Below are 26,267 nucleotides of genomic sequence, written 5' to 3'. Positions count from 1 at the left end.
CCAGTTTACAGATGGAGAAATTGAGACACAAAGAGGAACTTGCCCAGAGTCATACAGTATGTTTGTGGTAGAGCCAGAAATAGAACCCAGGAGTCCTGATGCCCTTTCCCCTTTTGCTGTACATTTGAACCTTTTGAAAAGACTTGACTCAGACATGTCCAGTTGTCGTATTATGTCAATTCAAAGAATGTAATTTGTAGCTAGTTCATCACGTGAATTTTAAGGCTTATTGTGATGACAAAATCTAGAATTTCTTTAGATTTACAAAAATGTAGGTAGTAATCTAAATGTGTAGAAAGGTGCCTTTGATTTAAACACACAGCCTATTTCAGCTTAAAGACTTTTGCATGATTTACCTCAGACATGTAATTTTGGAAATTTCCTGTTTGCCTGGAGATGGGGAGACACGTTAGAATTTCATGCTTCTCAAAAGTAAGCTATAAAATTGTTCAAACAATGGCATATTCTCCTTACCCCTGCTTTGGGGAAATATTTAAGCCTGTTAGCATTTGAAAATTTGTAAAGAAGGTTGCTTAGGCTCCTGTAGTTTGTAAGTAGCTTTAACAAACATTATCACCTGTTGTAATAAACGTAAGTGATATAGCAGAGTATTTTCCTAAAAATACATCATTGTTAGCTGTGTACAATATAGAATGTGAACTGTTGGCATTTAAACAATAATGAGATTGTTTTGTCTTGTCAGTATGTTCTGTTATAAATATTTACACTGTGTTTAAAAAACACACACTTTCAGTTTTCTGTGTAAATGGATGCATTTGTTTTAAAATTCTTCATTAGTTTTGTAAGATCAGTGTAGAGCATACACCCAGAGCTATTTTCCTCTGGGTTACACAGTTTTCATTTAACTCTTCACAGATTATGGTGGAGAAGGGGAAATAAGTTAAAACTATACGTAGACGTTGCTGTGCTGTATCACGTGGTCTCCTATGTCGAGTCAGAAGCTTGCATGCAAATTTCCTTTACTAGTCTGTAAGTATTGCTGGCCAGGGACTTTCCCACCTTGAATCCTTTGGTTAAAGGAAATTGTATTTAAAGTTGCAGAGTCTTTTCCCGAGGTGACAAATTTGATAATTTAGAAGGGGAAATGAGCACTTTTGGTTGAGGTGTTCTGAGGTCCTTTTCACTATAGTGAGGGCTCTAAAAGTTCTCTTTCCTGTCCTTTGTTTCTGTTCCTGAAAGAAGAAATATTGCTTAGTTGGATTGTGACAACCTATAGGGGAATCATAATCTCTCTTTGCATCTGTGCTCGCTCTCTCTGCCCAACCCCCCCCCCGAATGACTGAGTGCACACCCGCAGTGTGTATTGACCCAGTTCCTCTTTCTCCTTTGCAGCCCTGCATTTATTTGCTTTGGTTTTATTCAGCCACAGCCAAAGTGCTTTGATCAACTCTCCCATCCTGGGCATTTGCTTGATTATGACTTGGAATGACGTTTCATGTCACTTCCCACAAACTTTCATCCACCTCCCTTCAGTGCCAGCTGGAAGGTGCTGCTTGAGAACAATGTAAGAGGCTTCACACCCCATCAGGCCTGGATGCTTGAGCCCCTAATTCCCATTGCCCCCTGTGTGGCAGTGACTGGCATTAGTTTGTCCTATTGATCTTTTATGTATTTATTATGAACCAAGGCTCAAGAATACCCCAATATTTCTTGTTAAACCAAATAGAAAGCTGTTAATAGAACACAGGTTATATGGTAGCATGTTGATCCTGAGCAGCTTGAAACGGGTGACATGGGATTCAAGCAAATGGAGGCATAATTAATGGCAATCAACATAGCTTCATGGAAACTAGGCCTTGTCAATCAAACTTCATATCATTTTATGACTTGGTTAGAAGTTTGCTTGATAAAAGTAGCTGTGTTGGCATAATAGACTTCTGCAAGAGTTAGCATTGCACAACAATCTGATTAAAGAATGAGCACTATATAGAATCAATATGGCACATGTTAAATGGATTATAAACTGGCTGATCTCCAGCTGTACCTGGAGGTGTTAGTGGAGTCCCACAGCGATCAGTTCTCTGCCCAATATCATTCAATATTTTTACCAACAATCTGGAAGAAAATATGAGATCGTTGTTGATGAAGTTTGCAGTTTATGCAAAGATTGGTAGCGTGGTAAATAATGACAGTGTCATTGGTGGAGTGGTAAATAATGACAGGTCACTGATCCAGATCAGTCTGGATTGTTTGGTAAACTGGGTGCAATAAAACATGTTTTTACAAATGCGAGGTCATACACCTAGGAGCAAAGAACATAGGCCATACATACAGGATGGGGAACTGTATCCTGGAAAGTAGTGACTCTGAAAGGGGCTTTGGAGGGTCATGGTAGATAACCATCTGAACACGAGGTCCCAATGCAGTGCTGTGGTAAGGAGAGGGCTAATATGATCCTTGAATGTACTATAAAGAAAGGGATATCAAGTAGGGATTACCTCTGTATGTAGCAATTATTAGACCACCGCTGGAGTACAGTGTCCAGCTCTGGTGTCAACACTTTCAAAATGATGATGTTGAAAATTGGAAAAGATTCAGAAAGCTACAAGATTAATTAAGTCTGGATGACACTGAAGGCAAGTTGAACTGACCACAGAACTCTTGCTAGTTTCTGCTATCAGGGCTGAGCAATCTATATGTGCAGGAGCAAAGGTCTGAGCCTTTGGTAGTGGGTGTCTCTCAGGGAAAATAGAATGTAGGGGGAGGACAGTTGGGTTACTGCTACCCTGACCCCCAACTTTAAAGCTTTGCATTATTTGTTGTGAATCCTTCTTTGGCAATGTATTTATTACAAAAGACAGCAGACTTCAGTAATCTGTGGCAGTGGAACTCGGCGGGAGGAGAGAGGACACTAGTTCCCCACCAATGGAAGTATTGATGTGGGGATGGATCTATGTTTTCCTTCCCCACTGTCCTCGTGGAAGCGAGAGCAGAATCCGGCTATGTTCCCAGTCGCATGCATACACAGGGGATGGAGACAAGAGTGGAACCCAGAGAAAGGGCTGGAGTCGCCATTGCGGCACATTAAATCAGACCAGTTGTCGGAAAGCTGGCAGGACTCCCCAGTCTCTCTTTCCATCCACCATGGGTCCTGATGGAGATACCCGGCCCAGGGAGGGGCAGGAACACATATGCAGGCCGACAGGGGTGTGAAGGATGGGACAGGGCACTGCCACCTGGGAGCACCAACCGCCCAAGAACTGCTATAGGAAAGACAGTTGAAACTACCGGGGTGCTCCATCCCAGCCTGGAGCCACCTGCCCACCCCACATGTTCAGCAGCTCCCCTTGCTCCTCCTCTTATTCATCAGCTCCACCCCCCCCCCCCCCACCCTTCACAAGGTAATTCCTCCCTCTCCCTTAAACAATAAGTTAACAGGTAGTAATAAAAAGGATAATCTACAGTGGTCACCATTAAAATCTTTCCTATTGTGCCTTTGTAGGTAGATAACATTATACCACAATATTCACAAAATACCCTGTAATTGAAATAAGGAATAGAGTGAATGCTGCAGTTACATTAATTATTTAAAAAGGCATTATTTAGTGAAGACCGCTATAATCAACTGGTTTAAAAGACAGCTTCTCTAAAGTGTATGGGCCAAGCCTGCTCCCAGCTCCTGCGCACAGCCCCTTGATTTCAATGGCAGGATTTGCCTCTGTTATCCACCCTGTTGAGCTCTTGCATGACATGAGTATTTGATTTACATTCACTGGATAAACTGTGAAGTGTTTATTTTAAAATAACATCTAAAAATGCTCTTGTGAAAGTGCATCGAAAATAACGTGGAGGGATTTTGTTTAACCCTACAAAGTTCAGTGCTGAGGTTTTAGTAGCTATTCTGAAGCTTGTTTTGCCAAAACATTGCTGATCAAGTGTTGTGTGTGTATATAAATCTGAAAGTGATAGTCTGCCCTTCTCTACTGCCTTTCACTTGACAATCTGCATGCACACTAATCAAGCTTTATTCTTTCCTCGTTAAACAAGGATGGGGTACACAGAGAATCACATCACCCACCACCACTGAACAGCAGCCACCTCTGTGATGGGGGGAACGTAGCAGCCATTAAACAGTGTAGAATACCACTAAACAACAGATTAGGACATGCAATCAAGGAGAAAACAATCTCCATTCGTGGGGTTGGGGTGCAGTGAGGTCAAGGGTAATTACTTGATGTAGAAATTGGTTTGGTTAGGATGCAATTGTTAATATCTCTTCTCTTAAATGCACCATGAGATCATAATTGATTACGTTGTCAGGACCTTGGGTTTTAAATTTCACCCCCTAACTTCGCACTGGGACATTGGTTCAGTACTGACTCAGAAGGAAGAAAGGCGCTTCTCAGAATAGCTGTGTGTTCCTTGGTGGAACATATCAAATACTGGTAAGGCCCAACCCTGCTTAGCTCAGGAGCTGCCAATATCAGAGCGATATGTCTGCAGCTTGTTTTGTGCAGTAACATTGTGACGTTGCACCCCATAATGCTTTATGGGAATATGCTGATGAATGTATAAATGACCATAATTGGAATATGTTTTATGTACACGTGCCTCTGTAAAGGTTATAATCCACTGAATACATTCCTCCTATTTGTATGCATGTATCATTTGTGTATTTGAAGTTATGAATGTTGGCTGTATACTGGTTTGATTTTAAGTAGGTTTTAGTAAGGCATTTGGTCAGCTTCTTTGGAGAGCAGTGTGCAAGTTAAATGCCCAATCAAGAAACACTTAATGGACAATGGATCTTGGAAGGTTCCAATCCACATAAGAAGTCTACCTGAGGACGTTCAAGGTAGCATGTGAACAATGGCTGCTGCCTGTAAAAACCGAGTCATGCATGGACATGTGACTTGCCCATGTGACTCCAAATCTCCATCTTGGAGCTGGACTTTGCATAGGAGAAAGGAGGGGGTCTCCAACCACAAGAGAGAGTCTATTTAAGCCGCTGGGAGACCCCTCCATTTTGTCTTCAGCTGGCTCAAGAGAGCCTCTCCAACCCCAAGGATACCTGAAAGAAACTGGGACAAAGGACAGTAACTACAGGGGGGTGTGAGTGATTGCTGGACTCAAACTAGAAGGAGACTAGTCTGCAAAAGGAAGCTTACTGGAACACCTCTGAGGGTGAGGTTTTATCTCTCTTCAGTTTTCTTACTGTACTAGGTATAGGCTTGCGTGTTTTATTTTATTTTGATTGGTAATTCACTTTGCTCTCTGTCATCACTTGGAACCACTAAAATCCTACTTTTTGTATTTAATAAATCACGTATTATGTACCCCAGAGTATGCATTAATACCTGGGGGGAGGGGGGGGCAAACAGCTGTGTATATCTCTCTATCCGTGTTATAGAGGGTGAACTATTTATGAGTTTACCCTGTATAAGCTTTATACAGGGTAAAATGGATTTATTTGGGGTTTGAACCCCATTGGGAGTTGGGCGTCTGAGTGTTAAAGACAGGACCACTTCTTAAGCTGATTTCAGTTAAGCTTGCAGTTTGTGGGACGTGGTTTAGACCTGGATCTGTGTTTGTGGCTGGCAAGCGTGTCTGGCACAACCAAGCAGGGTTCTGGAGTCCCGGGATGGCAGGGGCGGAAGTAGTCTTGGCACATCAGTTGGCAGCCCCAAGGTTGTGATCCAACCCGTCACAAACATTACACCCTGTTCAGAGCAAGGCTTTAAACACTTAGAACAGATTTTGCGTGATTCATGTGTCCCTTATTCAGGAGCATTTAATGCACTGACCAAGTAAGTTTGATGAAAAGTGGAGATGCAGTGCTGGGTGTCCAGGTGATGGAGCAAGAAGTGCCCTTTGAAGATGGATTCTAAAATCATGTGGAGCAGGTAGAGAGCTGCTGACTGGCATAAAAACCAAAATGTTTATGTGAGTGTTGGAACATTATTCTGTTTAAGACTCACTCTGAGTGTCTGTTAAGAATTCCTGATACAGCAAGGTCTGCTGAGAATGGAATTTGAACCTTACCTCTGAATTTCCTTTTGCTTGTACCAGGTTATTTTTCTGAGATCATTTTTAGTATTCTAAAAAGCTGTACATGATGGGTACCACAGGAATCTCAATAATGATCACTGCTCTGTTCATTATATAGTACAGTTGCAATTAGTGATTTTATAAAACAAATAATGTGTAAACCTAAAGGACCATAATGGCTCCTTTATTTCTTTGTTATTAAAACACAGAGAATTGGCATTTGTTTTCCGTTGAATGTTAACAAACTAGGTCTTAATGACTCTGAACAACTGATTTGATGGGGACTGTTGTTTAAGCAAACACAGAGCCTGATTCTATGAGAGGTCTTCTGCAGTTTCCACGATATGCTATGCATCCGATGAAGTGAGCTGTAGCTCACGAAAGCTCATGCTCAAATAAACTGGTTAGTCTCTAAGGTGCCACAAGTACTCCTTTTCTTTTTACGAATACAGACTAACACGGCTGTTACTCTGAAACCTGATTCTATGAGGTTGAAATCGGGTGGAGCTGAGTGCTCTGAGATATGGGCCCATAGTTTTTCAATGCTATAGTGCAAATGGATAAGCAGTATTCTTTTCTAACAAACTGTTTTGTCTAACACAATCATACTCCAGCTTTGAATAGAATTATTTAGGTTGGCAGACCTCTTTAGTGAGTTTTCTAGTGTCTCGATATCTACTATATATATTTATCTCTATGACATGTAGTCCATACCCATATAATAGTGGCAGAGTTGACTTCATTGTTCCTAATTGCTCCATAACATTGTTCAAAGAAAACGTTAGCATTCTTGCAAGAAAACTTTTATTTTTAGGCTAGTAGCAAGTGGGGGGAAAAAAGGGGAACTGAGAAAAATTAATATCAACAAGCTGCAAAGTTTCTACTGAACTAGTACACTATGAAAGTTTATGTGCTCTGTTAAAGTGGTGTAAATCCAGATTAATGCCATACACTTCTGTGGCACTGCTCCAGTTTTGCACTACCGAATCTGAGAACAGAATCTGGATCACTCGGCTCTTGGCCATTTACAATAAATGGAAACACCAACATAGGCAGGGTGGGGTAAGGAGAGAGAGAAAAGTGTTTTCTTTTTTTCCTAATTTTAAACTTCTGGAATAGAAAATAGGTTTAGTTTTCATGTTTGCAACTGGATGATGAGCCCATGAGCTTTGATAATATGCCTTTAACTCTGCTGCTAACAAAATACTGATTAAGCCACAGTAAAACAAAATAAAATGTAGATGCAAGATCCTCTTTTTGAGAATGCACATCTGTTATCTCCAGAAAAGATTATTGAAGCTACATTAGTGGGGGAGGAGTTCTGAGAAGCTCAAAACAAATAAAATGTGCAAACTGGTAAATGAACTAACTAGTAGGGTTTGGAGTGGCAGCGTAAGTTGCATTTGTAGCCTACAGAAAGTAGGCAAATATCTTATTCAGTTGAAACTGCGAAGTAGTAAGCAAAGTAACAACCCAAGCAGGAACATGGCCAGGTCACTCTGTTCTTCTGGAAAATGTCAGGGGGACTCCTAACATTCACAAGTGTTTAAGATTTCACATCAACACCTTCACAAGAACAATGCCACCTAACACTTTGTTGACAGATTGATTCACTTCTAACTTTGGGCAGGTCTTCCCCGAACGCACTCCCCGTCAACTCCGGAACTCCAGCTTGCAAGAGGCGGAAGCGGAGTTGACAGGGGAGCAGCAGCGGTCGACTCACCACCGTCCTCACGGCCAGGTAAGTCGACCTACTATACGCTGACTTCAGCTATGCTATTCCAGTAGCTGAAGTTGCGTATTTTAGGTCTCTTCCCCTCCCCCCCCCCCCCAGTGTAGACCAGGGCTTGAAGGGAGGGATGCCTGTTGCTGAATCCTTCACCTAATTCTTTAGCAGGCTGGGGACCCCCTGGGGGTCTCCCATCTAAGTATTGACCAGAATTCGTCCTGCTTAGCCGGTGAAATTTGGCAAGATCACTGCCCATGGCGATGTCACTGAATGCATTAGAGGAACACTGTCACCTAAAATAAAATAAATCACATTATATCTTTCCTTACTTTTGTTATGCAACATATTAAATTATTCAAACAGGTTTTTTTAAAAGTCTAATTTACTTACTACAATTTATGCTTTTTTAAAAAATGAAATTTGACAAGTTTCAAGTCACATTCACTGTCACATTTTCATGCAGGAGCACAGTGCTGCAATAATCAGATTGCAAACACTGCAGGAGAATGTTTATTTGTTGGAAATAACCCCATAAGAATTGCCATACCAAATCAGACCAGTAGTCCATCTAGTGCAGTATGCTGCACCAATGGTGGCCAGTGCTAGGTGTGCTGAAGGAAGATGCAACAAACCTTGCAGTAGGCAATTATGGAATAACCTCCGCATAGGAGAAATTTCTTCCTAATCCCTGCTTAGTTGGAAGCAGTCATGTCCTGAAACATGGTGGTTTACAGCTGTTACAAAATTAAGGTTTTAAAATTGTTTTTAATGCTTGCTTTTGTAAAGCCTGGCCCTTTATTTTTAATCCTGCTAAACTCTTGACCTCAATGATATGTTGTGGCAATGAATTCCACAGGCCAGTTGTGCATCATGTGGAAAAAGTATTTCCTTTGGAATTAAAAGGTTTTTTTTTTTTTCCATTTGAATTCAAGAAAAAAGCGGTACTGAAAATATTTCTGTGGACCTTCACTGTAAGAGCAGTTTAAAAATATACATATATATTACACCCCGCCCCACCATTTTGATCAGTGTGCCTTTAAATTGGAAGTATCTGTGTAAATCTGCTGACAATGCCACTACAGTGTCAATGCCATCAATGAAAATGTGTCAAGTAGTAGGAGAATGTGGTGGTATTTTGTTTGTATTATTTAAATTGCCTATTCAGAGAGCTTAGTTTACTTTGTACATCTTTGCCTCAACCTGGGTCTCATTAGTTGACACACCTCTAGAAAGGAAGCCATGGTCTGTTTGAAGTACTACACTCACCCAGGCCTGTGAAGGGATTCCTGGCAAAAAGGAACTCGGCCTTCAAACTAACACTTCAGATCAACAGGGGAGAGAATCCTGAAATTGGGGGGGGAAAACCAGCAGAGCCTGAAAGTCTGTTTAGTTATAAGCTTTTCTTATGACATACCTCACAGATGATTCATGAGATAAGTCCATGTTATCCCCATTTTGTAGATGGAGAAACTGAGGGACAGAGAAGTTAAGTGATTTGGCCTAAGGGACTCTTAAAGGCAGCCTCACTGCTGCTCCTGCTTCAGCTTCCCTCCTTTTTGCGTACAGATTGCTAAAGCACATGTGCAGAAGCACTGCTAGAAAGAGGAGCCAATGTCCCAAGTGCACGCATGTTAGCCAGCAGTATTTGAAGCAGGGATTTACTGTGTCCATCTGTGAGGTCCCACAGGTTGTAGAACACTGATGTATGCATTATTATAATAGATTCTCACTCTTGCACCCATGAGTGAAGGCTGCTGTCATTACACGGTGGCTGCATCTATGGTATTCTCTCTTCCCTAAAATTTCTTCTCATTGCTATTGCTAGTGTAGTTCTACCAGTGGTAGCCTAACTGGAGCAGTAATGTAGATAAAGATCCAGATGACTGCTGACATTTTAGCAACTGTTTTGTCTACCTTGCTCAGAGCAGGTCTTGGTTCCACTGAAGTCAATGGCAAAATTCCCATGGACTTTAGTGGAATCAGGATTTCACTCCAGTGCTGTCGAAACCCTGACAGTTGCTGGCATGCTCTCTATGGTAGCAATTGCACCATTGACTGTTGTAGCTTCAGTGGTGGGAATTTTTAGAAGAACAGACTCCAGTGTAGACAAAGCCATAATGGGTACAGAATGGGCAGTGGAAATTCAAGCTTCCCCAGTCACAGTCCTGGCAGTGTGCCTCATCCATGACCTGGAGGAATTGCCTCTGGGGTGAGAATTGCAGTCCAGTACCCATGGCCTCTTCAGCCCTTGACTTCTCTAATGAGGCTGCCACCAAAGGGGCCACATTGGTGCCAGCTGTGATGGTAGGAGTTTGGATTGTTTGATTTCATGTGGACATCCATGCATTTGGAGCTGGATTGAGATCACATTTTCCATCAGGTGGTGTTGCCTTTCTACTAGCCTCGGGTGTCTGTACTTTTTATACAAGTCAATTAATCACTTCTAGTAAGTTTATCATTTTAATTATTGCAGTAGAGCTAGTGATATGTCATCTTGAGGATAAAATAGTGACCCCAGCACTGAGTCCTAGGAGAATGTATAGTTTGACCTACCAGTTTGGAATTATTTGATATTCCTATGTTTTTCTAGCCATGCCTGTAATCCATGATAAGCTTTTATCTCTCACACAGCGGCTACTAGGTTTCCTTAGCAGCCTCATGAGGGCGAGACCGTATTGTATACTTTCTGATAATCTAATTGGATTAGAACTACTAGTTTAACTCTCTTGAAGAATTCTAACACAAGCTGTCATAGAAGTATTATGTGCCTATAGAGAAGCAAGTCTGGCTTGTTTAATATAACCTGACAGAAACGAGGTGCTTTTTAACTCTTCTGTTGTTCCCAGTGTAGCCATAAGGCTCAACAGCCTGTAAATTGCAGGCTCCCCCTTAGGCTATGTCTACACTTAACATGATAAGGGGGATTGGTCCTGCTTTGAGCAGGGGGTTGGACCAGATGACCTCCTGAGGTCCCTTCCAACCCTGATACTCTATGATGTAGAGAACAGGCAATGCACAAGTAGCTACATGCCACTAGGAAAGGCAGGCTATGTCCACACTTGTCGTTGCGGTGCCCGTGTGTTGCTACACTCTGCAATAAAAGGCTCTGACAGCAGTGAATAGTGGGGGGGAGTTGGAGACCCTGGCAGGAGGGGAGCTGCCAGAGCCTTTCATTGTGTGGGAGAAAAGCTCCAGCAGAGGGACACTACACTGCTAAAAATAGCAGTGTTGACCAGGGTGGCACTGCATGGAGAGAGCCCCTGTAGGATATATATATCCTGGGGGTGCAGGCATGTAGGGCACTCTACTCTACCCACCTAAATCATGCCTCACCATCTACATTGCTGTTTATACCCATGCTAGCTGGGCACTATCTGTACTCTACATGCTGCCTGCTCTAACTTTAGAGATGGGTACAGCACTGATCCCCCTCTAATCCTCAGCATTAATAGCATAGGGAGGGCAATTTACTGTACATATTTTCATTAGTAGATCAACTATTATGCTTCATTTCCTTTGTGCACTTGGGAAAAGTAACTTCCACTCTTAGTTTGTTTACTGCAGTTTGATAGTCGTCTCACTCCTCCTGTGGTTATATACTGTCCGGCTTTTATCATCTGGCATCTGTTGGAAAATGAGGCTAAACAGGTTCGTGTCGGACACATGGGCATGCGTCACATTTTATTTGTGCTCTGACTTGGATTAACTATTGCTGATAAGTCCCACATGCACTCACCTTCTCCCCAAACCCTCTACAACGAAGGAAATACCCCGTCTGAAAAATTTGCTCTTCATTCATCTGAGAGGAATAAACATAGAGGATACTTTTTTTTCTTTTCCACGTGCTTGACATCTAAATGCTATGCATGCATTATGTTCAGTGGTTTTGATATGCCTTGTAATTGCTAGCATTCTTCTATATATGCTATGGGCCAGATGCCCACACTGGTGTGTACCTGTATCTCCATTGAGGTCAACTTGGCCCCATACGTGGGCAGGCAGAACGATCCAGCAGATAGACCACAAGAAACTCGTGTTCTATTCCTGGCTCTGCTACTGGCTTGTTGTATGACCTTGGTTAAGTCTCTTCATTTTCTGTACCTCAGTTTCTCCATCTGTAAAATGAGGATATTGAGGACATTAACCCCTTTATATAGTGCCTTGGGATTTACAGCTGAAAAGAGCTACAAAAGTATGCAGCAGTAGTTAACTACCTTCATTGACATTGTGAGGGTTAAAGGCAGATCCTGCTCCCATTCTAGTCAGTGGCAAAGCTCCAACTAACTTTAATGGGAACAGAATCAGTCCTATGCAGAATTAGAAGTCCTTGGAAGCCTGGCCTTTCTTTAAAATGTTCAATTAAACATTATTTCATAATATATTTGTACAATATGTGTTAAGCAAAGATACTGAGTACTGGGTTATACCACTTCCATGTGGATGAGCTCTATAATATATTGGATCCCTATCTGCACACCTCCATTTTCAGCTATCACAGAGTTTTAAAAAAACCAAACCCAAAGTTGTAGTTTTCTTTTGTTTCCATAATATATCTTGATTCATGTAGTCTTATTTAATGCAGCCCCTGTTGTGTTAATTCCTCTCTAATCCCTTCCTTTAAATACCATTGATTGTGCTTAATTTGTTGCAGGGTAGGTTCAAACTAAACACTCTGTGACCTGAAGTATTTCTAAATTTTTCATTTAATAGAAACTTGCTAATCTAATAAAAGGTGTTGCTAATTACTTTTTGCTTTTCAGATCAATATTGCTGATTTCACAATATGTGTTTCTGGAATCCTAAACACAAGGCAAACTATTGCTCTCTTGATTGTCTACTTGTAATACTGATAACTCTTTGTTTTGGTTGAAAGTTATGCTAGTGAAAGAAGGATGTATGTGTGTACAGTACCTAACACAATGGGTTTCTGATTGGTGACTCAGGGTGCTAGGCACTACTGCAATAAAAATAGCAATCCCCATGCTTCATAGTATTCTTGTGTTTGACTCCTCTTTCAAGAGATTTCTTCCCACTGCTAATGTATGAATATTATTTCTACAAATGCCAAGAGAAGTTACAAAGCTCACTTCTGTATAAATGTATCATTTTTGTTTCTTTGTGGATATGAAAGGTGTTGGATAGAGCTGTTTGAAATATATAATCTTTAAAAAATTTAACTTTAAAAATGGCTTTTTGACCAATAGAGTCTTTTCTTGTTGGTCAATGTTTTCTTGGGGTGTGGTTCTGATGAGAAAACTAAAACTGAAGAAGAGCTCTGTGTAAACTTCAAAGCGTGTCTCTTCCACCAATAATAAAAGCTATTCCCTCACCTACTTGGCTTTTCTCAGACATTGAAAATGTTTACCAACACCCCCCAATTGGTTTTTAAAAACCTATCTAGATAAGTATAAATTTTCAATTGTTTTTTTTTTCTTTTCAATGAAAAAGCCAGAAATATCTTCATGGGGAAATTTCCAGGATAATTTTGTTTGTAATTTCCTATGAAAAAGAATTGGTATGTTTTGAGCAGCTCTAGCACGGGAATTACAGTACAGCCCTGGAAATGGAAATCCTGCTTTCATATCGACACAGCAAGTGCAACGCAATCAGTGACAGTGCAAACTTCCCTTCCCTGATCTGGAGTGACTACCTCAGGTAGTGGGGAAAGGTAGTTTAGTCTCTGAGTCATTCCTGTTTTGATCTCTTTGGTAGCAATTGTGGTGCTTTGTCCATTAGGAACTGGACAGAGGCCACCAACTTGCTCAGTTCTATTCTGTATACAGCACTCACTCATCACCATAGTGTCCGAGCGCCTTAATTGCTATTCACAGCTGCATTCATTATAGTTAAGTCTGCATAACAGTTTCAGTCATAACATCCTATTTCCACACTGTGGGCTAAAACTTTGCATGCTTAGGGCTGCACTACACTGAAAAAGTTACTCAGGGGTGTGAAAAATCCACACCCTGGAGACATGCAGTTAAGCTGATTTAACCCCCTTTCTTTGGAGCAAGGACTTGAAATTTGGAGAGGGAAATGGGGAATGACTGGGAGCCAGTTGTCTGGGAGGGGAAATACTGAGATCAGCTGAGGAGCTAGGAAGAGGGGTGGGGGGGAAACTGGGGACTGGCTGGACCAAGAGACTGGGACTAGGAACCTGATGGGGAGGAGAATGGGAGACAGATCTGACAAGGAGCAAGGGGTGATGGGAGAACTGAGACTGCTGAGTGAAGAGACTAGAACAAGGAGCCGGGAAGAGGGGGAGACTGGGACAAGGAGCCTGAGTTGGGATTTAGATTGGATAAGGAGCCTGAGGGAGGAGACTGGGATTGGGAGCCAGATTGGAGTAGGGGGAAGCAAGAAGCGGGAACTGATTCTGGCTGGGCAAGGAGACTGGGCAACATTATTAAGATAGCCAAGTAAAGCACTCAAAAGTTAGGAAATGCCAGAATTAAGATTGCCCATGAAAAGCTCCATAACCCCAGTTCCCTCTCCATCCTGGGTGTGGATTGGAATCTCTGCCCTAGGTGTGAACATGTCTGCCTCCGAGTTTCAATTCCTGATCCAGCCAGTGTGTGAAAGCTTACTTCTGTTCTATTATCCAAAGAGCAGACATGAAGTGTTAGTCTGATTTGTTGTTTAACTTGTATGGTTAAATAATAATCAGAATAATTGAATTTCAAACAATGCTAACGCTTTTCATTCTTTCTTTAGGTGCAAGGCCCAGCAATGGCACTAAATGAGTCCTGCATCAAAGACTCCTTCCTTTAAATGAGAGGACCAAACAGGACGGTGTGATGAACATGCCACTGCATCAGATCTCTGTAATTCCAGCTCGGGATGTCACCTCTTCCAGAGTCTCTAGGAGCAAGACCAAAGAAAAAGAGAGGGAGGAACAGGTAATGTCAGAACCTTGTTTTCATAGGAAATTATCCCAACCCTTTCTGACTAATAATAACAGTTCTTTATCAAATTACCACATGAGGCCTCATTCTGTGTACTTTCTGCACCAAAATTTCCATTAATATTGTGAGTATTGACTGCACAAGGAATTCCTGGCCCCTTTGTTCCTTTATTGTTGTATTAATCATTTAAACAATCAGCCGCACAAGACTGGGGATCGCTGTGGTCTAACGTCAGCAAAATACAAATTTCAGCCATCCATTCTGCATAAGAATTAAAGACAGCAGGGTGTATTGTGTGCAGGGTGTGATGGTATTATTAGTGAGCTTGTAGTGTGATAGCTTCTGCTGCTGTTCATTTTTTGCGCTAAATAGTATGACGGGTGTGCAGTTAAATGAGTGTTTTGACTCTTGTGTACTTCATCTTTAAATTTTCATGGGCTCTGCTTTTGGCATTGACTGGCAGCCATATTGTAGTCCACACAGAATGGACTATTACAGTGGGGAGAGACACACCCTAGGCACTCTCCTGGAGACTTTACTTTTGTTCTTTATTGTTTTCTTGTTGTGATCTGAGGGAAAAGAAGACTTAAAGCATCTGTTTTTCTTTGTGTAGAGTGAAACATAACACCAAAAAAGTAGGAGACTGATTGATTGGATTCTAATGACTGAATCACTTGACAGTCTTTCTTTTCTAGCATATCATGTCCTTGTGCCATACACAACAATTCTATTTAGTCTTACTGTGCCTCCATCCAAGCCAAAGATTTTATTACATATCAATATAATAGTCAAAAATGTACTGTATGTTTGCATTTTGGGTCATCTACAAATTTCAAAGCATTCCTAGATGTTTTTAAACTTTTACTGTCACAAAAAACAGATCAAAAGAATATTCATATAATGGAACAAACCCAGGAGAGGGAAATTTCACAGATTAGGATTAAATGTTCAGGAAAGGCCAAATTCTAATGGGATGTAAATTACAAATGGGTTATGTGGGCATAATTTACATGGTAAAGGTCTAGAAGGGCAGGGTTGTAGCAGGAAGAGCAACCAGCAAGAGGGTGTAAGAAAGGATGGAACAAAGAAAGCCATGGCTCTCTTCTTATGCTCTCCGGCTACAACCCCTCTGCCCCCTTCTATCGCTTTGCTGTATGAATTACATCTACTTAGCCCGTAAGTAAATATTAATTATCTAAGTCAGTATGGGTAACTTACCCCATAGTTTGTTGCCTCTGAATTTTGCCCTACATGCTTAATAACATCTCTTTAAAAAAAAAAAAAAATCAACAGATTTTAACCCTTATGGTTTGTATCTCAGCAAGCATTTGGGGGCAGGCTGGGTGGTGTGAGTCTGCTTTCTGTCTGAAGGTCCAGGCTGGAAGTTAGTCCTGCTTGGTTGTGGAACATCCTCTCCTAGGGGGTGGACTAGAGTCTCACATTTGCTGCCTGTAGCACCTGGTGTTTCTTCCAGTTCTAGCTGTAAGTGGTTGATGTGTGGTCTCCTTCATTTTGGAATACTTTTTCACTCCATTCCTCTTCTGTATGGAATCAGCCTATTCCATGTAGTAACATCACACTCTCCAACCTGGAAGATAAGGAGTCTGTTTTACTCCATAGCAAACAAGCACTAAGTATGAGTTGATGACCCTCCAGTGTGGGTCATACGAATTAGCTGCAATCATGCCTGGTGCCTACTTGTGGGATCTGTTTATCCTTTTGCAGTCCCAGGAGTGAGAGTCCCAGGTCTGTTTCTAAACCTGTTTTTCCTCTTTGGCAGCAGGCTCTGCTACTTCCATATTAAGAAAGCTCCTTCTATACATTTTCTTGATGCTGTTTAGTCAGAAAGGTTGATTACTTTTTCCTCTTATTCGTGAGTTACTAGAGCGTGTGATATTAAAGTTAGGCTGGAGAAAATCTGTTTCTTTAAAACAGGGATTCTGTGAACCACTGCAGAGGAAAGAAAGAGACTCTAGGCTTCATAACTTAAACCCTGTAATTATGGACTAGCATGCCTTTAATGGACGCCTCTTCCAAACCCCTGGTAGTTAGTGTTTGGCTTATGCCCTGATTGTGTTCTCCTAGCTAATGTAAATGTAGATTTCCTTAATTATCCATATAAATGCTAAAGGAAACATTTCAAGTTGGAAATTTCCCAACTTCCTGTATCCTGCTATTGGTACTCAAGGTCAAGATGTGGTTTTGTTACTCCAGCTCAGTGCTTGTTTAACTTTCAAGATAAAATAATAACTTCCCTTGTCATAGGGTGAGTTTTTTGAGCTAATGCTTTGGAGTTAGAACTCCATGGGTGGTGGAAAGCAGAGTGAGATCCTTCTGGATCTTTACAGAAGGTTTTTTTTGGAACTGGCTAAAGTGTAGTTCCTCTGTAAATGTGGATTCAAGGCCTGCAACTGGGGAAGTTAGTGGCAAAACTTCCTTTTACAGAGTTTGTTGAAAGGCTGGTAAAAGGCTTGTGTCCAACATTTCTGATTTAAATCCTTAGAAGTCAGTAATGTATATTGAATACATTACTGGGGAGTTAATGGGATTGTCAAGATTTGATTTAATTGAAAACTATTTCACAATAGTCTTTTCTGTTAAACTTCAGGTGTTTTTACAGGAAAGACAGGAAAGGCCATAAAGAGATTATTACTCTTATGTTTAACTGAAATGAGCTATTAGCTTTAAGGGCTATTAGTAAACATCATTAGCTTCTTACTGATCTCTCAGTTGGAATAGAATCCTACTGACCTGAGTTGAGGAATGGTCACTACATTGTTCATAAGGTGCTATAAAACCTGTATGAAATCGGTAATGGCAAGTAGTTGTTTTAACATATGCAGAATTATTCAGCTATGTAGACGTGGGTTGGAGTTTAGGAATTGCAATCTTGCTGCTGAGGTGTGGTTGAGATGTTGCTCTGTTTGTTTTTTGCCTCCTCACTAGCTGAAGTGGACTGTTGTACACCTATTTGCACCCGTACTTCAAAATGCCGCTACTATAGATGAAGTTCCACAGGTAATACCCATTTTCTTGTTTTAAGGATCTTTGTTCCTTTTTGAAAATTCCAACCAAGGTTCTCTTGTTTTCAGAGACAATTTTATGACTTTTTTTAATTTTGGAAAGGAAAATGATAGCTGACAACTATTAACTATTGACAAAATGATTGCCTTGGAAGCAGAATCAGAAAAGGGAAGGGAAAATCTCTCACTGAAGCTTTTCCTTCACAGTTTGCCCATTTCAGCTGATCACATTTTACTTAGTAGTGTTTAGAGGGTTCTTTTAGGTACATTTATAACTTAAATTGAGCATCTGCAAGTAATTTCATAACCATAACATCCTGAGCTGTGAGCTCTTCTGACCTCATGAGTGAAACAAGGGTGGGCCTAGTCAGTACTTGTATGGAAGACCTCCAAGGAAATCTTTCTGGAAATGGTGTTGCTAACTGGGTGGACAGTAATACTCTTTCTTCTCAGTCTAAGTTTTGTGGCCAAGTATGGGGTAAGAGATATTGAACTGTTGGAAGCTCATCTTTCAGATGAGATGCAAAATTAAACACCTGAGCAATTGAGGTCTTTAAAGATCCCATGGCACTTAGCAGAAAAGCAAAGGTGTAACCTTCTTTGTGCTGGCCATATTTCAGCTTAAGTAATTACATTGTACCTACCTAAATCCCCCTCAGTTCTGAGAAGATGACCATCTGTCCTGAACTGATAAGTAACACTGCGGGCAGTTGTATGCTGCACTGACATGTTTGTCATAAAATCTCAAACACCTCCGTGTACATTTGAAACCGCCTTCTCTGGGGTGTGGTTGCCATTCAAGAGCCCTAGAAACATTGCTCAACAGCTGAGGATAGAAGATGGTGAATGACATATAATCTATAAAGCATGCTGTGAGCCCGTTCCTCTAGATGAAAGGTATGGCGTAATGATTATTATGTGAATTTTTACATTCACTGTGTAGATCTTGCTAAATATGGCTACAACTACACTGCATACATTTCTTCTCGCTTAGCAGTCTTTTGCCCATCACAATTTTGAGAAACACTGTCCCATGGCCTTTTCATTTATATCCAGTTATATAGTCTGATTTTAGCATTCTACCATGTCCTTCTGGGAAGTCAGATTTTAGTTTTAGAAGAAAAATCAGTAGTAGGACTTTTTCAAGACTATGTTGAACTGGGTCAGGTGTTTGTCATGAGAGTTATTTTATGTCAAAATGTATTTTCAAATTGTTGAAATCCGTGCAATCTGGGGAGCAGTTTTTAAAAAACTCTAAAAATCCTTTTCAAGGTGCAAAAATGGGATGGGCTTTTTTTTTTTTTTTTGCATTCTCTGTTCAAATTTTGAGCTGAATAGATTGGTTGTGATTGGTCACAACCAATCACATGGTATTGGTTCTGTTTCTGTGATTGACTGAACATATCTCAAGGGATCCAGGTTAGAAAAAAGCTTGTTGGATTTCTTTGGTGAGGGGATTTGATTTTTTGTTTGTTTTTTATTTTTGGTGTCTCACATGTCACGATTAGGTTCTCCAATGATTCAGATAAGCATACAGTCTGTAAACCTTTTGAGATTCCCTGCTCACTAGTTAGATATGGTGTTTAGAGTGTTTCCATGCTTAGATATGCTAATGCTGGGGCTTCCATAGGGTATTTTTGTTGGTTGGTTTGTTTGTTTCCTTTTAGACCAAGGATACAGGTCATAAGAATCCGTCAGATCTGAGTACCCTGTGGGATCCTGCTGGGAAGCAGGCTGGCTTACCTGCTGCCAAAACCTTAGAAGTAGCTATTATGACCTAAGCCTAAGACTTAAAAATACAGAACCATCCCATGACAATGATACAGTAATAACATCTAGCTCTTATATAGTGCTTTTAATCAGTAGATTGGAAAATGCTTTAAAAGGAGGTAAGTATGAGTATCCTCATTTTACATATGGGGAAACCCAGGCACGAAGGTGAAGTAAGTTGTCCAAGGTTACCCAGCAGGCCAATGGCAGAGCTGGGAATAAAACCCTAGTCTTCTGAGTCCCAGTCCTGTGCTCTATCCACTCAGCCACACTGCAGCATAATGTATTTTAAATACCAGTTTTGCTTTGGAATATATTAACTGGAGAGAGAGTGAGAGGGCAGAAATTGGGCAAATTTGAAGAGTAATGATTGGACACTGTGATAGGGTGCTCAGAGGGCTGGGCGGCATAGTGATTAGCACACCCAACTTTTGAGACCTTGCCTCTGTGTCAGGGTGGTAGAAGTGCCTCTTCCTGACCCTAAGCCAGGAATCTTCTCCTCTCCACCTGCATCTAGGCTTTGCCCTTAAGAGGGTATGGTAGCGAGGCCTGGTTCCTCCTATCTCCACTGGAACCCAGCCCATGGCCCTGTGCAGAGCAACCAATAGCAGGGTCCTCCCTGCAGTGAGTCTAAGTCTGCTGCCCTGAGCTACTTACTTCCTACCTATGTCTCTTCAGTTTGGGGCATGGCCCCTGTCATAAATATAAAGGGAAGGGTAACCACCTTTCTCTATACAGTGCTATAAAAACCCTCCTGGCCAGAGGCAAAACCCTTTCACTTGTAAAGGGTTAAGAAGCTAAGATAACCTCTCTGGCACCTGACCAAAATGACCAATGAGGAGACAAGATACTTTCAAATCTGGAGGGGGGGGGACGACAAAGGGTTTGTCTGTCTGTGTGTTGCTTTTGCTGGGACCAGAGCAGGAATGCATAGAACTCCTGTAAAGGGCTAATAAGCAATCTAGCTAGATATGCATTAGATTCTGTTTTGTTTAAATGGCTGATAAAATAAGTTGTGCTGAATGGAATGTATATTCCTGTTTTTGTGTCTTTTTGTAACTTAAGGTTTTGCCTAGAGGGATTCTCTATGTTTTGAATCTAATTACCCTGTAAGGTATTTACCATCCTGATTTTACAGAGGTGATTCTTTTACTTCAATTAAAATTCTTCTTTTAAGAACCTGATTGCTTTTTCATTGTCCTTAAGATCCAAGGGTTTGGGTCTGTGTTCACCTATGCAAATTGGTGAGGATTTTTATCAAGCCTTCCCCAGGAAAGGGGGTGTTTGGTTTGGGAGGATTTTGGGGGGAAAGACGTTTCCAAGCGGGCTCTTTCCCTGTTATATATTTGTTAGACGCTTGGTGGTGGCAGCAATAAAGTCCAAGGGCAAAAGGTAAAATAGTTTGTACGTTGGGGAAGTTTTAACCTAAGCTGGTAAAAATAAGCTTGGGGGTTTTCATGCCGGTCCCCACATCTGTACCCTAGAGTTCAGAGTGGGGAAGGAACCTTGACAGCCCCTATAATCCATACAGTCAATCGCTTAATGGAAAGAGTCCAAAGGAGCAAGGTCCTGCAGGACCTGATGATATTTCTTCGAGTAGTGTCCCTATGGGTGCTCCGCTTCAAGTTATTTCAGGTGTGCATGCGCTTCTTGAGCCCTTGATCATAGATTCTTCATCAGCAGTGTCCATTCAGCCCGTGCATGTGCTCTATACGAACCAAGGGTATATAAGGTTGGACAGGCAAATTGCCCGCAGTTCCTTCTGTCACAAGCCAAGATAGTAGAGAGATCTAGTATGTCTGCCTCGTGCACGCTTCAGCGTGTTTTGTTGTTGTTGTTTTAGTTAGTTTAATGTTCTAATTAGTGTTAGTTGTTAGCACAGAATTAGTGAGATGGTAGTGAGAGTTTTCAGTTTTTTCCTCTCCTCCTTTTTTCTCCCCCATGTTTTCTGGGGAGCTTATTTGGCCTGGCTGGGCATGCATGCCTCACCAGGTTTTAAACGCTTCCTCTCTAGTCAGGAGGCTATCCCAATCATTGACACCCAATCTAAATGTATACATTGCTTGGAAGAATCTCATATCTCCCAAAAATGTAACTTTTGCCTGGCTCTAAAATCTAGAGTTGGGAAAACTGGGAGACCAAACTGAAGCTGCTGCTGATGGAATTTTCCCTTCAATCTGCTCCTGAGTCAGGTCAGGAGACCCCCTCTAACCCCATGTATCTGTGTCTGGACAGATCCAGTGCTCCTTCAACCTCAGCTAAGGTCTCACCTAAAAGGGGGAAGATCTCAAAGGACTCAGGGAATGCTCCAAAGAAGAGGAGCTCGGACTTCCACCGCAAGGAACCAGCTCCCAAGAAGTCCCAATCTCCTGCTAATTCTACGGGGTCAGAAGTTCTGACCTCTTGACTCAGTACTGTGGAAGCAAAAGACTCTTCCTCCAGTACCAGTGGAGCAGGGAGATATCCGAGAACTTCAGAGATGCATGGTGCTGGCAGGGCCCAGGTACCTTCCATCTGCAGATCGCAGCCACCTATTTCAAACTTATCAATGGTGCCTTCTCACTGGGCTTTGTCGTTACCAACAAAATCGAGGCATGCATCTTCGGCCCTCGAGCCTATGCACTCCAGTGCCACCCAGATCAACTGGCACGTTGTTACTGACCCACTCGATACTGCAGGAATTCCATTACGCCAGAGACTAGTCAGTGTTAGACAAGCTGGAATCCCCACTGCTTATAGGTACTGAATGACTCTCTTGTACCAAGACCCCAGTCTTTGGATTACCAGTGCTTCCCAGTACCACAGCATTTTCCACCCTGTTCCACTGCTGCATGCGTTTTAGTCTTTCCGTATCCCGTTCCCATAATGACTGGCTACCCAAGGGCTGATCTTACAGAGCAACACTAACTTCCATCCAGACAGCTCTCTTTCTTCTAGGAGTTGGCTCTCCAGCTAAATACAAAGAAGTACAAGTTAGCCCTTATACAGGGAATACAATTCATAGGGACATATTTGGACTCGTTGACAGCCAGGGCCTTTCTTCCCATAGACAGATTCATAACTTTGTCGAATCTGGTCAGGACAATTCAGAGAAGTCTATGTACTGTTTGCAGCTCCTGGATCATATGGTAACTTGCACTTTGTGACCAAGCATGCGAGATTACGCCTCGGCTGCTTTTACGACTGGTTCAGAAGGAACTATTCTTCAACCAGGGACAGTTTGGACAAACAGAATATGGACCCCCCTCCAGGTGAAGAACTCCTTGGATTGCTGGAAAGTTAAACACAGAGTCTGTGTGGGCTTTCCTTTCATCTCCCCAGTTCCAACAATAACTGTGTCAACAGACACATCACTGGTAGGGTGGGGAAGCACACCTCAACACACTCACAACTCAGGGCAGATGGTCACCTCAGGAAAGCGGTCTCCCTATCCTCTTGTTAAAACTTCGGGCAGTCACAAATTAAGGGTAAATCAATCAGACTCATGGTGGACAATGTGGCTTGCACGTTCTGTAGCAACTAATAGGGAGGAGCAAGATCCCCCTCCCTGTGTGCTGAAGCTCTAAAGTTATAGAACTGGTGTATAAACCATTGGATTCAGATCTTGGCTGTTTTACCTTCCTGGAGTCCAGAATGTCGTAGCCGATAAGCTGAACGGGTGCTTCTCCGAAGACTGGGAATTGGAGTTACGCTCTTAAATCTTTTGTGGGATATTCCAGAGGTGGGGACTTCCTGTTGCTGGATGGGATGAATAGGTCTACCTGTGGAAGTGCTCCTTATTCTGCTCAAGGGGAGGCCTAGGTCACCTCTCATTGGGAGATGCCTTTCTCATTCCTTGGACAAAGGGCCTGTTCTATGCATTCCCGCTAACACCACTAATTCCAAGAGTGATGAACAAGATCAGGCAGACAATGCCAGGGTTATCTTCATAGTACTGACCTGGCCGAGGCATAGAGAGTACACTTATAAAGTTTGCAGATGATACCAAGCTGGGAAGGGTTGCAAGAGGATAGGATTACAATTCACAATGATCTGGAGAAATGGTCTGAAGTAAATAGGATGAAGTTCAATAAGGACAAATGAAAGTACTCCACTTAGGAAGGAACAGTCAATTGCATGCATACAAAATGGGAAATGACTGCCTGGGAAGGAGTACTGTGGAAAGGGATCTGGGGTTATAGTGGATCGCAAGCTAAATATGAGTCAACAGTGTCACACTGTTGCAAAAAAGCAGACATCATTCTTGGATGTATTAGCAGTAGAGTTGTAATCAAGACACGAGAAGTCATTCTTCAGCTCTGCTGCACACTGATTAGGCCTCCACTGGAGTGTGGTGCCCAGAACTGGACACCGCATTTCAGGAAAGATGTGGACAAATTGGCGCTCCAGAGAAGAGCAACAAAAATGATAAAAGGTCTAGAAAAAACATGACCTCTGAGGAAAAAGGAAAAAATTGGCTTTGTTTAATGTGGAGAGGAGGACATAACAGTTTTTAAGTACATAAAAGGTTGTTATGAGGAAGAGAGTGGAAAAATTGTTCTCCTAAACCTGTGAGGATAAGACAGGAAGTGCAATGGGCTTAAATTGCAGCCAGGGAGGTTTAGGTTGGACATGAGGAAAAACTAAGTGTCAGGGTGGTTAAGCACTAGAATAAATTGCCTAGGGAGGCTGAGGAATCTCCATCATTGGAGATTTTTAAGAACAGGTCAGACAGCACCTTTCAGGAAAGTTCTAGTTATTGCTTAGTCGTGCCTTGAGTGCAGGGGACTGGACTAGATGACCTCTTGAGAGCTTTTCCAGTCTTACACATCTGTGATTCACAGAGACTGTTGAGATGGATCTATTAATGTATTACTGTTTGCTGTGACGCAGCTGATGCCTTACCTCCCCCAAAGGATTACAGCACTCTACCAGATCACAAGCAACTTCCACAGCATTACTCAAAAACATTCCAGCATCTGAGATGTGCACAGCTGCTCCATGGGCTTCAGTGCATACATTTTCTAAACACTATGCCTTGATCCCTGGCATCAGGTCTGAGATGAGGCACTTGGTTCTGCTGTACTGTCTTCAGTCTCAGACTTATTTCCGAAGCTCCCTCCTCCCTGTGAGGATACTGCTCGGGAGTCATCTGAAGTGGAGCACCCATAGGGACTCTACTTGAAGAAGAAGAAGAAGAAGAAGAAGAAAAGATTACTCATCTTGTGCTGTAACTGTGGTTCTTCGTGGTGTGTGTCCCTAGGGATGTTCCTCGACCTACTTTCTTTCCTCTCTGCTTCAGATTGTTCTTGTTGGCCATGCAGATAGAGAAGGAACTGAGGGCAGTTCATCTGTGCAACCCTATGCCCTCAGAGTGCAGCATGAGGTTGTATAGCGTGCATGCATGGGCCGAATGGACTCTGCTAACAGAAAATCTCTGATCAAGGGCTTGAGAGACACATGCATGCCTGAAGTAACTTGAAGTGGAGCACCCATAGAGGGACACATCTAGAAGAAGTGCAGTTCGTGCACATGGTGAGTAATCTTCTCTTCTCAAAGGGGGTGGTGGTTGGCGAAGGCACTGCCTGTGGGCCTTACTTGCTCTGTGGTGCCCTCTTAGGCTCCACTTTCTGTCTGACTTCCTGGAGAAGGCTTCTTCTCTCCTGCAGCCTGTCTGTCCCCCTCTACCTTGGCTTCTGACCTCCTTGTAACCTGCTCCTCCAATCAGAGCATGCTTGGCAGGCCCGGAGAGGTGGTGCTACCTGTGCCTTTTAACACCTTCGGCCCAGTGTGGGGTTTGTATACCCCAACACAGGCATTTATCCTGTCAGACCAGTCAACAAAGACAACCTGTCAGTCTGTGTTGGTGACACCTGAACATGGACATATATGGTTATCAGATGGAAAAATGTTTCATTTTCTGAAATCTCTGCATTATCATACGTGACCTAGGAAACAAAGTTTTAGAAACTGCTCAGGGATTGAGATGATTGTAACAGCTTTCTGAATTGTACTCGTGCAGTCATAATGTGGTAATCCATAAGATTTGTCTATCTGTGGAATTTGCAAGAACCTGGTATTTTCATATTTGGTATTCATATTTCACATTAGATTTTCATATTTCAAATTGGGCTGACTTTGACTGATACATTTTTTGTGTGTCTGACTTACTCCTACTCAGATTATATTTAGCTTGAATAGCAGGTAAACAGAGGACTGACTAGCAAAGGAAAAGTGACTAACAAGAAAGAGTCTCCTTCCCTCCAACATGCGTTCACAGGACCACAAGCTTCACTAAGGCACTGACCATTTTGTCTTCGAGTTTCCTGATTACAACTCTTTTATTTGCTTTTTTTTTATTATGACTCTTTTATTATTGTTCATATCAAACCGATGATGGACGTGGTGCTTCGCAGTTCAAGTGTCTGCCTTAACATCTGAATTAGACAGTGGTACTTAGCACTTCCTTATAACTTTCTATGAACAGATCTCAACAGATCCAAGGCGTCACAAACACCCTGGATATGTCTACACAGGGATAAAAAACCTGCAGCTGGCTCAGGTCAGCTGACTGGCTCATGGGGCTCAGGCTTTTAGCTGAAAAGTCACTGTGTAGACATTCAGGCTCGGTCTGGAGTCTGAGCTCTGGGATCCTGCAAGGGTGGAGGTCCCATAGCTTGGACTCCAGCCCAAGCCTGAATGTCTACACAGTAATTTTTAGCCCTGGAGCCTGAGCCCTGCAAACCCAAATTAGCTGACCTAGGTCATACTGTGGGTCTTTAATCCCTGTGTATCTGTACCCGCTGATTCTGCAGTCAGGTCTGCAGGGGCAGATCCTAGTGCTGGTGCAGA

At 42.2% G+C, this 26,267-nt stretch overlaps 1 protein-coding gene across 9 annotated transcripts in view; it reads left to right on the top strand.

Moving 5' to 3' along the window:
- The window catches only part of MARCHF8 (E3 ubiquitin-protein ligase MARCHF8), a 184,548-nt gene that overhangs the window by 20,240 nt on the left and 138,041 nt on the right, over positions 1-26,267 (top strand). For 4 of the 9 annotated variants that reach the window (XM_043552294.1, XM_037904580.2, XM_043552296.1 and 1 more), the window contains exon 2: positions 14,453-14,637. In XM_043552294.1, coding sequence (XP_043408229.1) covers positions 14,536-14,637 — 102 coding nt within the window. In that variant the 5' untranslated portion in view covers positions 14,453-14,535. Of the gene's footprint in view, positions 1-7,639; positions 7,751-14,452; positions 14,638-17,589; positions 17,662-26,267 lie in introns of all 9 variants that reach the window. The other 5 variants (XM_043552291.1, XM_037904578.2, XM_043552295.1 and 2 more) reach the window with 3 other exon arrangements.

This window comes from Chelonia mydas, chromosome 7 (assembly GCF_015237465.2).
Source record: "Chelonia mydas isolate rCheMyd1 chromosome 7, rCheMyd1.pri.v2, whole genome shotgun sequence".
In the NCBI taxonomy this organism is placed as follows: domain Eukaryota; kingdom Metazoa; phylum Chordata; order Testudines; family Cheloniidae; genus Chelonia; species Chelonia mydas.
Note: the sequence above shows the minus strand (reverse complement) of the source record. Positions and strands in the feature narration are given on the sequence as shown.